This window comes from Neomonachus schauinslandi, chromosome 9 (genome assembly GCF_002201575.2).
Source record: "Neomonachus schauinslandi chromosome 9, ASM220157v2, whole genome shotgun sequence".
NCBI lineage: Eukaryota > Metazoa > Chordata > Mammalia > Carnivora > Phocidae > Neomonachus > Neomonachus schauinslandi.
In genome coordinates this window covers 33,276,284-33,290,073 of record NC_058411.1, presented here as the reverse complement: position 1 = coordinate 33,290,073, position 13,790 = coordinate 33,276,284, and the positions used below count along the sequence as shown (strand labels likewise).

The 13,790-nt window shown below is 32.7% G+C and overlaps 1 protein-coding gene across 8 annotated transcripts in view; it reads left to right on the top strand.

The window, feature by feature from the left end:
* Positions 1-13,790, top strand: part of GPHN (gephyrin) — a 607,453-nt gene that overhangs the window by 433,359 nt on the left and 160,304 nt on the right. For 6 of the 8 annotated variants that reach the window (XM_044918131.1, XM_044918125.1, XM_044918130.1 and 3 more), the window contains one exon: positions 11,397-11,439. In XM_044918131.1, coding sequence (XP_044774066.1) covers positions 11,397-11,439 — 43 coding nt within the window. Of the gene's footprint in view, positions 1-9,583; positions 9,647-11,396; positions 11,440-13,790 lie in introns of all 8 variants that reach the window. The other 2 variants (XM_044918127.1, XM_044918128.1) reach the window with 1 other exon arrangement.

The window sequence follows — 13,790 nt, the reverse complement described above, 5'->3', positions numbered from 1 at the left end:
CAAATGATACCTATTCAGAAAAGTCTTCCTTGTCCACTCTATCTAAAAGTTATACCCTACTGCTAATCACTTTTTATCTCATTACTATCTTTTATTTTCTTTATAAGCATTTATTACTAGCTGAAACTATCTTATTTACATATTAGCTTAAGTGCTTAATATCTGTCTACTCCTATTAGACTGTAAGCTATGGTAGCAAGGTCCCTGTCAATCTTATTTAGGTTTTAACCCCTGTACCTAGATCTAAGCCTGGCATTGGGTACGTGCTCAAGAAGTATTTTTTCAGTAAATGAATGTTATCATTGTCCTGATCCTTGTACATGTGGAAACTAATGCTTAAAAAGTTAAAGTAATTTAGCCAAGATCATGTAGCTGTTTTTTGTCTGCTTAAAGAAGGATTCATTGCATGTGTAAGTCTCTAGCTTTAGCATATCAAATTAACACATGTTCTTGGACCTACAGCTCTCAGGCTTATGTTGAAGTAAAAATTTGCACACATCTAAAATAATCTTACCTATCTTCTTCATCCTGAGAATGATTTATATAAATATGAGCTTACACTAGTATGAGGGAATAGAACCAGTAGTAGTGTATATAGAGAAAATGCAAATTTTGCAAGGTAATTAAAGTGGGCTGAAACAACTCAAAGTACTGATAGACCTAAATTTAGCAATGTTCTAAGAAAGAATATCCCTTCTTCTTCAGGCTTTTTCTTACACATTTGTAGCTTTTTCTATTTAAAAAAAAAAAGTCTAAAAGGAAGCTTTATTCAGAAAATATATATACTATATTTTACCTTAATTACATAGTAATATGTGGTCAATATATTTATCTTATATAATTTTTACATTATATTGCATTTCTTTGATTTTAATAAGTTCTCTTTCCCTTAGGAATTTTTCATGACTGAATCTTGACAAAAAAAAGTTTATATTCAAACTGAGTTTTCACTAGATTTGGGTAAAAAAGAAACTACAAAAATTTTTTGTGTATTAAACCTTGGAGATTATATTTTAAGTCAAATTTTTTAAAGATATAATGTATATTTCATATAAATGTATTCCATTTCTAATATGGTAAACTACTATTTTAATATTATAGTCAAAATACAAACTGCAGTCCATTTAAAAGTGACTACAGCTGGTATTTCATACAATCTTAGAAACCAAAGGTATGCACTAGGGTACAAACTCAAAAATAAACCAGAATTCAACTAACAGACAAATTCTATTAATAGGTACTCCCAGGCCATAAAGTTCTCAGGTAAAATTGTGAAAGACTTTGAAATAAACAAAAATGATTTTTGGCTGTCTTGTCTAGGGCACCCTTCTGGATCATCTCCTCTTTCATTGTCTGAGCTATTGTACAACACTAAATTGTAGTATGTGAATAGTAATGCAAATGATCCTAATCCATAGAAGTGCACACTGTGTCTATTTGGAGATGCAACTGATTTTTGTTCAATTAATCTGAAAGTTCATTTCAACATTCCTGATGGTCCATGTATATGTTTTTTTTTTAATTCTTTTTTGAATCAATTGGAACATTTTTCTGGTCCCCTTATTAACATTTAAATAAAATCTTTGACATACATTCATTTTATATTTGTACAAAAGTCATGAATTTACCTTTTTTTAAAAAATTAACTTTTGGAACGCCTGGATGGCTTAGTCAGTTAAGCGTCTGCCTTTGCCTCGGGTTGTGATCCCAGCGTCCTGGGATCAAGTTCCGCATCGGGTACCTTGCTCAGTGGAGAGCCTGCTTCTCCCTCTGCCTGCCGCTCCCCAAACTTCTGCGCTCTCTCTATCTCTCTCTCTCTCTCTGACAAATGGGTAAATAAAATCTTTTTTAAAAAATTAACTTTTAACACAGTTCTTTTAACACAGTTCTTTTAACAGTTCTTTTAACACAGTTCTTCTTTAGAAGCTAAAAGTTCAATTTTAATGGTAATGGATTTGCTGCTTTTCCATCTGATTTAGCCCAGACATGAAAAATTTTAAAATTCAGAGAAAATGGAAAGGACATATGTAAACAAGAGTCTAATAATATCAAACTATATCTGTAAACTGTTTACTTGGTTATATCATAAGAGGCTTGGTTAACATAATATATACCACACAGGGTTGTAATAAAAGTCTTTAAAAAATTTAGGTCTTATCTCCAGTCCTCAAAGGAATATCCTAAACATTTTCTAAATCATTGCTATTTTATTAATACAGTGTAGAAATGTCTTTGTCTTTGTACATTTTCTATGTGCCTTATGAATGCTAGCTAGGCATTTAGATAAATAAAAACTGCAATATAGCATCCTTTGATTTAGAAAGGAAAACTATGTAGCCATATTCTTATATGGTATATTATACTACTCAGTAGAAGCAGAAGTTTGGGGTTTTTTTTAATGAATAAGTGATATGACATGACATTTAAGAATGTGTAGGGGAAAAAATGTGTAAGGAAGGAAAATAATTTTCCATCTACCTTTCTGAGTTCTTGGCTGAGACCTTCTATAACAAAAGACAGATTAACAAGAGAAAAACAAACAAGTTTATTAACATGTATACCTCATGTATATTTGGGAGTAACTCCCCAAGATAGCCTGAACCACCAGCTTAAATACCACATATAGCTAAAGACAAAATAAAGTGGAGGCAGAGAGGCCAGTTATGGGGAGGTTACCAGAAAACACAGTAAACAAAAGTAAAGTTTGTGATACAGATTTAAATCCATGCCTTTTCCATTGATAACATTTTCTTGTGATTTAGATCATCCTTTTCTCGGTACAGAGAGGGAGACACCCTTGTAAATGGAGATTTCTTTTATAAATACAAATTTCCTTTACCAAAGGGTAACTTCCACTCTATTTTCAGAACTTCTGTGTCTGCTGTTTCTCAAAATAATCAGCTCAAATAATCTTTATGTCAAAAAGGCATATTTTGGGGTGGCATATTCTACTCCCTTTATATGCCACCCCCAAAATATGATATACTGATTGTTTGCAGTTAAAGTTACTTAAGAAACAGCCAGTTCAAGAAGGACACTCCCCAGAAAGCAGATAATAAATCTCCTGTGTGAAAGGTACCCTCCCTGTACCAGAAGGGGAGAAAGCATCCTTACTACCAGAGATAGGGATTTTAGCTCCAAGAAGACTACATACACAAACCTTATTCCTTCACTAATTTACTCCCCCTGGCTTACACTCCTTTGTCTTGTCAATTCTTCACAGATTTATTGTTTCTTAATCTAAAAGATATAAAAGCTGAATGCTTTGGTCACTTCTTTGAGCCTCATATCTCTGGGGTTCCTGTACGTACAAAATTAAATTTGTTTTTCTCCTGTTAATCTGTCCTATGCCAATTTAATTATTAGACCAGCCAAAGAACCTAGAAGAGAAGAAGGGAAGAGTTTTCATTGCCTATAACATATTATGCTATCCTTAAATGAAAACCAAAGAGAATATTAAATCTAGTTTAAAACTCAGTATCTTAAAACTCTATGTTTAATGAAAGCCAATGTGACTTTCTTCCAGAAGTGCCAGGAAGTGGTAATAATTGCAAATGCTCAATAATTCAGGGTTTTATATTATTGACTATATCCATCTTTCAGGCTCTAGTTCATAACACTAACAGGTTTTTTAAACTTCCTATTCAAATACTTACCTAATCTTACTTGATCTTATTAGAGCTGTCAAAATTACGAAGAAATTAGTCAACATCCTGTGTTACAGTTCCAGAGTATCATCCAAACAAAAGTAACAACAACAAGCATAGTAATAGCTAATGCTCATATACCATTCACTCTGGGCCAGATTCTCTTCTAAATCAAACACTTCACACATATTATCTCACTTTCTTCATAACAACCCTATGAAATAGGGATTTCTGTCATTCTCATTTTATACATAAGAAAACAAATACCTAAAAGAGATTATAACTTACCCAGTGTTACACAGCTAATAATGGTAGAACCAAGATTCAAATCCAGGCAGTCTGGCTCTGGAGTGCTACTCCCCAAACTGCCTTTCATACCAGTTTTCCTTCACTCCTATATCCCTGTGCCTATTCTGAGTGGTTCTTATTGCCAAGAGAAATAGTCAAGAGCAAAAGGCAATGAAAATTCAAGGACAGATTAGGAATGCAGTGATTGCCACTGGTAAATTAGAAAGATAGGGTCATTTACTCATTTACTGGTGTACAGAGAAATGAATTTGGAAGTCAGGAGGGCTAAGTTTCATTACAACTTTACTGTGTAAACTAAAGCTGATAACAGCCCCTGCTTTCTCATCTCTAGAATGAAGATAAATTACTCTGTAAAGTAGTTAAATATTCATCTAAAGATTAGGAAATGGTGTCAAGAATAATCTGAAATCCCTACCAGTCAAAAACTATATTATTCAGCTTCGTTATGTTTATACAATTAGGTAATATATATTCCTCGTATTTATCATGATCAACATCAAAATTCTCAGAACAAACATCAACTCAAAAATATTGTTGATACCAAAGGGAGACCAGCCTGGGATTTACAAATTTTCTAGAAATCATTGAGAATGACTCAATTTAGAATTAAAGCTTTATGGATAATGCATTAAGAATATTCACCATTGATACTCAAATTTGTATCCCTTTCAGCCATGGTGATAACCAGTTCTCTTCTTGGTTATGTTCTACATATCATAGTATTCTCTTTGAGAATGAGGAGCTCAACAAGTTACGTATAAAGCAGCATAAATAGGCTTTTGATTTTCAGTGTTCATTATAATTCACTTCACCAACTGTGTAACCTGCTATAATTCCAGCTTTAGAAGAAGTCAGTGCTGGAAAAGAAGAGTTCTTCACATTTGCCTAGGAGTTAAGAAAGCTCAGTGGAATTCAAGGCAATAATAATTCTTGTCTTAGTGGGGAAACATTCAAGAATAGTCCTCTGGAAAAGATTGTAAAATTGTACTGCTTACAAATATTGTCTGTGTTCCTGAAAAGGCTTACGTTATACATAGATAATAGCACTGTTGTTTTTATCTGTAATCAACACACGACTAAGAGTTCAAAGAATAATTAGTTATGAATGTGTGTGTGTGTGTGTGTGTGTAGAAGTTCACCTTTTGTTAGAGACTTTTAAATGTGATGACTTTTTTAATGATTATTCCATTTAATTAAATATCTAAACCAATAGGAAAAGAGCAAGTGAAGCAGAAATTTTTTATAAGCCTAAGCTCTTATAACTTTTTGATAATAACATTTCTTTTTTGTTTCTTAGATGGTCTATTAAGTGGGCAATTGGTTAATTTCATGACCAATTTTATATAATTTTCTCAAAGAACAACTTCTTTTATATATGATTTGATAAAGGGCAGCAGATGGAGATAGGAAAGATTTCTTAGAGCAACAAAATCCTGGAGATAAAAGGAAGCTTGGAAATTGTCTCTTTCAAAGTTTTTTAACCTTTTTTCTCCTATGGAGCCATTTGGGAATCTGGCAAAGCCTACAGACTTCTTTTCAGGAAAGTATTTTTAAACATATAAAATAAAATATGTGGGATTACAAAGAAAACTAATTAAATTTAAAATCATTATCAAAATATCTATGAAAAACAAATTGTGTGGTAATAATGCCTCTTAAAATGCATTAAATAACTAAATCTAGCAGCAAGTCATTAGACTACTGTAATTTGAAATCTGGGTGAATATGAAGACTATTTTAAGATATCCATAATAATCTGATGGCAATAGATTCTATCATTTTAATGTGGTTAGTCACCTAAGCTCATAATGAAAGAAAGAAATAAAATTTACTTAGGTTGGTGAATATAAAAATTTTAATTTTTTTCTCCATCCCAGTGAATGGACACCTGACTTTTATCCACAAGTTCTCTCAAGGGCTCCATCATCTTTAGTTGAAACCCCTGGAAACATTATCATTTTACAAATGAGGAAATCAATTCCCATAGAATTGAGATAGCTTAACTAAAATCATACAACACAGCATTAGATTAATCCTTGCAGAGGTAACTTCAGACCTTAACTCAGCCTTTTCCTGAAGTTTTAGTCTAGAATTTGGCAGTTGTAGTCTGTCATTTGTCACTGATTCATGGCATGATCTGGAGCAAATTCTTTGTTCTCATTGTACCTCAGAGTCTACCTAAGTAAATGTAGGTGACTAAAAATCTAAATAAGGATAATAATAATGACTTAGATTTGTATTGCTTTTTTTCACTTAATAATAGTTTTCACTTTCACATACAATATCCTACTGAATTTTCCCCATTTTATGGATAAGGAAATTAAAACTCCAAGATGTTAAATGTTATGTCTAAGGTCACACAGCTAAGAAAAAGATACCAGTATCAGAAACCATACCACTGGACTGCAAAGGGCATTCTTTTTATCATGCTGCCTTTCATGTCATAAATAAACCAAAACTCTGAGTTCCTCAGTTGAATATGTGTTGTGAAAACATAAATCTGATTAAACATAAATGAATTGTCATTATGCTCAGATGAGCCAAATATTTGTACCCTAATTTATCCAGATAAAATGATGAATGAATGGAACTATGGAAAAAAGCTTTTCTAAATCCTTCTCAATTTTTTATATAAGAATTGAGAAGATAAAGAAATAGAATTTAAAAGTCTGAGATTGTAGAGTTGTTGGCTTAATGTTTAAATCAAACCTTTCTTTCCTTCTGTTTCTGGGTAGGCTAAAGAGGCAAGTAATCTAAGTAAATGCCGATGAGGTCCTTTTCCTCTATCTTAAGTTTTATTTTGATGAGTAAATGGTATTCAAAGAAGTTTGTTCTGTGTTGTAGTCAAGATAGCTTAACTAAAATCATACAACACAGAACAAAGGTCAAGATATTCTGGCCTACTAAGAATAGGATGAGGGAGAGAAAATGGTAATATAATAATCTTTAAAAATTAAAAATCTAAAAAAAAAATTAAAAATCTAACTAAATTGCATGCCACACATAAACCAAAAAATAAAATGGATGAAGTTAACTACTATCATGAATAGCAGAAAAGCAAAGTTGAAATTTTTTTCTAATGAGCTGGAACAACTCATGTTAAAATAAGTTTTATTGACAGTAGAGAAGAGTACATAGGAAACTTAGTAACAATTTCTAAATAGATAATCTTTTTTGTTGTTTCTTTTTTTAAATGTAAGAAGATTAAGATTAAATTGCCTTTCCAAACCATTGCCATAGAATTTCTCAAATTAGTAAGTAAGCAGATATACAGAAGCTTAATTTCTAATTTAAAAATGTGACTGCTGGCCAGTACAATCATGCTAAAAATAGGAAGAGGGCTTTCTTTAATGTCTATCAAAGATGACTTCCTTTGTTCTTGTTTGACCCCATCTGACCCAACTGCTCAGAATTTTTCAGTATGAACCATATTGTATAGAATTATCCCTAATATTTGCAAGGAGAAAGAATACAATTTAGCCTGGTGAGCAGCAAAATAGAAGCAGTTTTAAACCTGAGTTGTGTTAACCGGCAATCAAATGTAATCTCCATTTTAATATTTATACATCTTATATTGTTATGAACCTATTCTTAACATGGGCTTTATTTTATTTGTTTCTCTCCTCCCTCACTTCTGCAAAAGGCAGAAGGGAAAGGATGTTTGTTATTCACACATTGTACCCCACTAACTGGTGTTATACATCTGGCTTCCACTGGAGAGCCCCTGACATCGCAGGGAACGGTGATTGAAATTCCACACATTAGCTTCAAGCTGGGGGCTCGTAGCTACTGCAGCATTGAAGGGGTCTTTTCCTGGCTTCTTTAAAATAAGCATGGTGATGGGATGGTTTAAGGGAAGAACACCTCTCAAAGCACATGACCACTGCTGCGCTTCCTTGTGTCCTGCTTTCTTCATAACAGCTTGGCACTACATTTTTTCCCTGTATCTTAATGGGCTTGTGTGTGTACGAGTGGGAGGGGGTAGGGAGAGTTGTCAGTGGATGTTTATACATTATGCATGCATCTTTCAGTGTTAGAGTGATGTGCCTTCCCTTATGTGTCACAGGTTATGGTCACAGATTAAATCTTCTGTGTTCCTGAGAGATTGGACAGTCTCTCTTACTGGTGTGAGATTCATGTGTTTTGATGTTTACACCCTTAGTTGTTCTTCATGCTGCATTAAACATAAGTAGAAATGTTCTTCCATAAGAGTTAGCTTTTCATGTTGGGCTGAAAAAGTCTTCATTTCTGTGTAGCAATTCATGTTATTATAACCTATGGCTTTCAATTGTACCTCCCATAATGAAGAGCTGACTTTAAACACTGTGCTATTCTTGTTATGACCTAAGCATAAGGTAAGTCACTTCTCTAACTGTATCTAAAGATTGTGGTTGTTTGCTAATATTTTCTCAGCTTTGTTTAAAGAATTTTCACTTTTTTCCTTACCATTTATTACATGCTTTCCCCTCTTTTGTTTTCTGTTTCATGGCTTAAGATTTCTTACTGGACAATGTGATCTTCAGCAAAAATTATATTACACATGTAAACACATGTTGAAATGAATTAAATGAATTATTTGATGTCTGAAAGCAGTCTTGATTAGTAAATGAATACCTATGTTTTCAGTAAGTCTCTTGTGTTTTTCATTTCCTCCATTGACTGTAATATAATAATGCTGTTTCTGCACATTATTTTAGTTTAATTCCAGCTGAAAGGGGAATTGTTAACACCATAAAGTTAGATTTTAATTATAGTAAAAAAACATAATCAATAAAATAAAGTAAGAGATAATCCAGTACCATACCTTTCATTTTGTTTTTCAGACTTCCCTTTGTTTTTTTTTTTTCCATTGACTAAAAAGCCAGGGTAAGATTAAAAAAACAAAAAACAGTAAACTGTAAAACTTGGGACAGAACTGTGTTACTTTCTTTCTAGTCCATATGTGTGAGAACAAGAACAGTAATTGTTTCTTGACTTGATTCTTTCAAGTAAGTCCCATTACATTGTGAGTTAGGTAAATTCTTCATATTGGGATTTTTATAAAATTAGGTAAATATTATAAAGATGACCAGTTTCATGATGCAAGAGAGAGGGCATCTGCTTGTGCATATATATTTTAAATGTCTTAAAATTATTTTCCTCAGTCTTTTTATATATACTGAAGATCACTAAAGTTAAGAAGTTCATGAAATCATTGATTTTAAGTGATTTCCCTCAATCTGGGTCAAATAGCCAATGTAATGTAAATGAAAAAACATTGGTTATACTGCTGTTAGCAATTTGTTCAGGAAACTGAATTGTTTTTTATCATCCAAATTTCTCTTCCCAAACCATGAAATATATAATTCTAAACTCAGGCACCACAAAGCAAGATTTGGGATTTTATCATTAAATTCATGCTATGAACAAATTTTTTTAATTTTTAAGCCACCTAAGGCAGGGAGAGGGATTTTTTAAATTGCTGTTTTGGTTTGGTTTGACTTTTTTTGGTAAAGCTAGCTAGTTCTTCACCACCATTTCCATTTAGATGTTATATAAATCTGTTGAAACATTTGATGAGACAATTTGAACTACTCATCTGAACTGCTCTGTTCTTTATAAATCTCTTGTTTCTATCCACACACTAGCTCCACTCTAGATTGGAAGGGCTTAAAGATGAACTCTGGAGGAATAGAGGCTACGACTTAAGAGTAACTATTACTGATCAAAGGAGCTGCTTTCCATTCGCAAACATTGCTTTGCGCTATGGGTTTGGGCTCCTTCTGTTTCTACATCTTGTTGAAGACTTTCTTGACTTCCATTTGACTTCTTTGAACTCTGTTTTTGTCTTTCAACATTTTCCCCTTTTTTTCCTTCTCTCTCCCAGATTTTTCTCACTCTGTTAGCTTTCTCTTGTGTTCCTTAAACTGCTTTTTAAAATGTAGTTTATCTCTTTATCAAGCTTGTCTATTAATTTGTCTATTAGTGTTTGTTTCTTTTCTCCTTTAAGGCTGTAGTAGTCTAGTTACACCTATTTTCATTCCATGGTGTGCAAACGTGGTTATTTATTTTGCAGCAAGTTCATTAGTGATTCTTACCCTCTTAGTATGAATTTTCAATAAGAAATAGCAGAACATTTTGCATTTGCATAATGTCCCCTTCTGCAAGCCCATACTTTCTTTTCTATTGTCTAGACTTACTTCCCCAAGCTTCTCTTTCTTCTTTTTCTTTTTCTCACTCTCGTGTCTTCCTCCCTGTATTTTTGTTTCAAGTAGTCATTAATTTCCTTTCCCTTTGGCCCAGAATGGTTTTTCAATAAAACTTTTGAGTAAAAGAATATAAGAATATTATCTTTCAGATTAGCTTCTTCATTCTAGTATATTTAAAACTAATTAAATAATCTGGGCCAAAAGAGAATAACTTTAACATCTGGAATTATTTTTCCCTTTTTTTCCCTTTTTTTGGTGTGTGTGTGTGTGTGTTTTTCTTGTGTGTATGTCTGTGATTTTTTTTTATTATTGTTGTTGTTTCTTTAAACATTAACAATTGTTCTTTTCAGGGAAGGACAACCATAACCCACCCTAAGTTGCAACATTCCTTTCATAAGTTGTTTCATTACAATAGTAGATTGTGTTAAGCAATAGAAATTAATATGTTGTGTATATATATCCATTTGGGGCAAGCTGCTGTGGAGTGGGAAGAAGAGGTGTGCAGTTTAAGTACAATTTCCTCTGATATTAACAAATGTTAGTGCCATCCAACGTGGCTCTTGAATTCAACACTTATAGCATTTAAAAGAATGTTCCGCTTTGACCTAAACTATTTGAATCAAAGCATAAGGGTTTCTGATTGATAAACTCTATATAAACACCTAAGAACTGATAAATAAATGAGTTCAATTTTATTGATTTCCAACACAGGCATCTTTCATAGCCCATATTTTATTTATAACCAATTATTTTAATAAGTAAATAAGTCATTGGAATCACACATAAATATTGTATATGAGGATTTCTCTGTTTTCCACTTATCAACTTGTATAATTAAAAATTACTACAATGGAGTATTTTATTATAACTTTATTACTTGAATTGCCTTACTAATCTAGTCAAGAGCTATCACAGTGCCTTAAGATTAGGGGTCTGTATTCATAGCTGAATATGTGGTAACTTATTTTTTTCCATATACTAATTTCAATGTACATCAATAAAAAATTGCCTTTGGTTTTGCTTCTGTCCCATTTATAATGTACCCCCAATTTTTTTCTAGAAGTCTGCTCTCTCTTTACAGTAAGGAAAAAATATGAAACAAATATAATATATTTTTACTAATATGTTATGATATCTGAGATATATTAAGCCTTTGCTCCTAAACCTCAGGAGCTTGCCCATTAAGTATGCATACATATCTGGCTATCTATGTTATGAGCCCTAAATTACTGAGTTTATGCTCTCTCTGCAGGTCCAGTCCAGGTGCAGCAGCAAGGAGAACATTCTCAGAGCCAGTAAGTATGTCATCATTTCAGATGGACTACTGAATTAAGAGTTTGCAGTTGACAGGAAGAAGAGCTAAAAATATTTTGGTGAAACAACGAAGAGCAACTGGGGACAGTTTGTATAAAGAATATAAATGTTAGGGCTTTCACCTCCTAAAAATATTAGTATCAACATATTAGTGAATATTTCCCTCATTCCAACTGTTTCTGGAAGCTGACAACAGAATTTTGATAGCACTTCTAGTTAGGGTAGTAACGAGTTCCTCAATGATACTACAGTGAGAACCCTCTTTAATTGCCCCACTGCCAAAAAATATTTGAAAACAGACTTAACTGAAAATAATAATATAAATCCACAATAAGAATCTAACTTAAAAAAAGTAAGTGACTCCTGAAAGGAGTCATAATCATTTTGTAAATATGAATTCCTGAAATACCCTACCTTCATAAGCAGCATGTTTTAGAACATAGTGCCATGAACCAAGGATAAAGAAAGCTTTGTTTTTTTGTTTGATCACTAATAACATTAACTTGAAGTCATCTAACTTTGTGTATTACTCATTTTACTATCCTATAAAAAGGAAATATAAATAGCTTTTCCTTACCTATATCCTTGAAATGATATAACATTGAAAGTTGTGCCTTAAAAGTTTTAGGATCCTAAAAGTACTATATAAATGCTATTAATTTAGTATTGTTTTCTGTCACTTAAAATTAATGATATCACCCTGTCTTCTCCCTGATCTTTATCAAGAGAAGTACAGGTGGACCATAACTAAATGGGTCTATTGGATACTTATACCACTGAGAATTTTAGTAAACAGAATGATTTATATTTCCAATAGAATGTCTGTATTGTTTAACAATAACAAAAGTAATTGGAGAACTTCAAATAGATAAAAATTTCTGTTTTATTTTCTTTTCTTTACTGTAAGAATTTCTATTTCTGTGTTGTGAATCTGTTATGTTAGCTTGAAACCCTTGAGTTGGTAGGCAAGCACACTGCAATTGTTTGCCCAGGACGTTTATGTTAGAGTTGTATAAAAATAAATTCAAACAACATGTTTAACTATACTACTGTAGGTTTCCACAATATTTGACAGACATGTGAATCTGAGGGAGGCTCTTCAATACAAGAGACGTAACGTTCTGTAATCCCTTACTAAGACCTAAGGTTGAGAAACCTGCATCAGGGGAGTAATGATAGAATATTCACTAAAGTAAAACAATACAGATAAGTGAACTTTAAAAATGACATTTTGGGATGATTACTGTATGATTTCCATTTATTGTTGATCCTGAGATGATGATGGATCATTGATAGTGATTATGATGATTAGGAACAAAAATAATTTCTTACTGACAACAGATTTCTTTGTATTCTCTTACACCTTTATCATGGATCTCTTTGTTAATAGAACTGTCTTTTATTTCAGTTATGTTCTTACTGGCTTGTAGGCTATTAACCACTTTGGATGGACATCAGAGTTGTCCAGGTTTCCCTGATCATGTTTTCTTACTGTGAAATAGTCACGTACATGGTCCGTATAGCCATTTAGATCCATGTAGAGAGCCCATCCAACTTCGTAGCCTCTCTGTAAGTTTAAGGTCTTTCCTCTCAACCCCACTTTAGTAACTCATACTCATGCCACTAGCCACACCCAGGATTCTTTCATCACCATGAGCTGTTCTAACTCTGAACTTCTTAACTTCAATATCTCATTGCTTATTTAGTCTACTTTAATCACCCTTAGTTTCTTCCTTTGCCATGAACTATTAATGTTGCAGTCATGTAGATCCTATTAACAGTTCCTCATTCTCTCAGTGCTATGTTCTGCCTTTATTCTTTTGGACCCTTTCCCCCACTGCATGAATTATCCATTCCCCTTGTTTTCCTAGAAAATTCTTTTTTTTTCCTTTTCAAACATGTTTTATTTTATAATGATGCATAAACAAATTCTTATAGAAGAGCCAAATAATACAGAAATATAGAGACTAAGTGTAAATTTCCTCTTTATCTGCTCATCCCACAATATCACTCTTTCCACTATAGACAACAACTATTTTCAGTTTGGTCTGTGCTGCCACAGATCTTTTTTTCTGTGCATATCTATTTTATACATGTATATGTACATACACCATTTTTATTTGTTTGTATGTTTGTTTCAAGTTCTTATTTAATTTCTAGTTAGTTAACATATAGGGTAATATTGGTTCCAGGAGTAGAATTTAGTGATTTATCACTTACATATAACACCCAGTGCTCATCACAACAAGTGCCCGCCTTAATATCCATCACCCATTTAGGCTATACCTCACCAAACTCCCCTCCATCAACCCTCAGTTTGTTCTCTCTACTT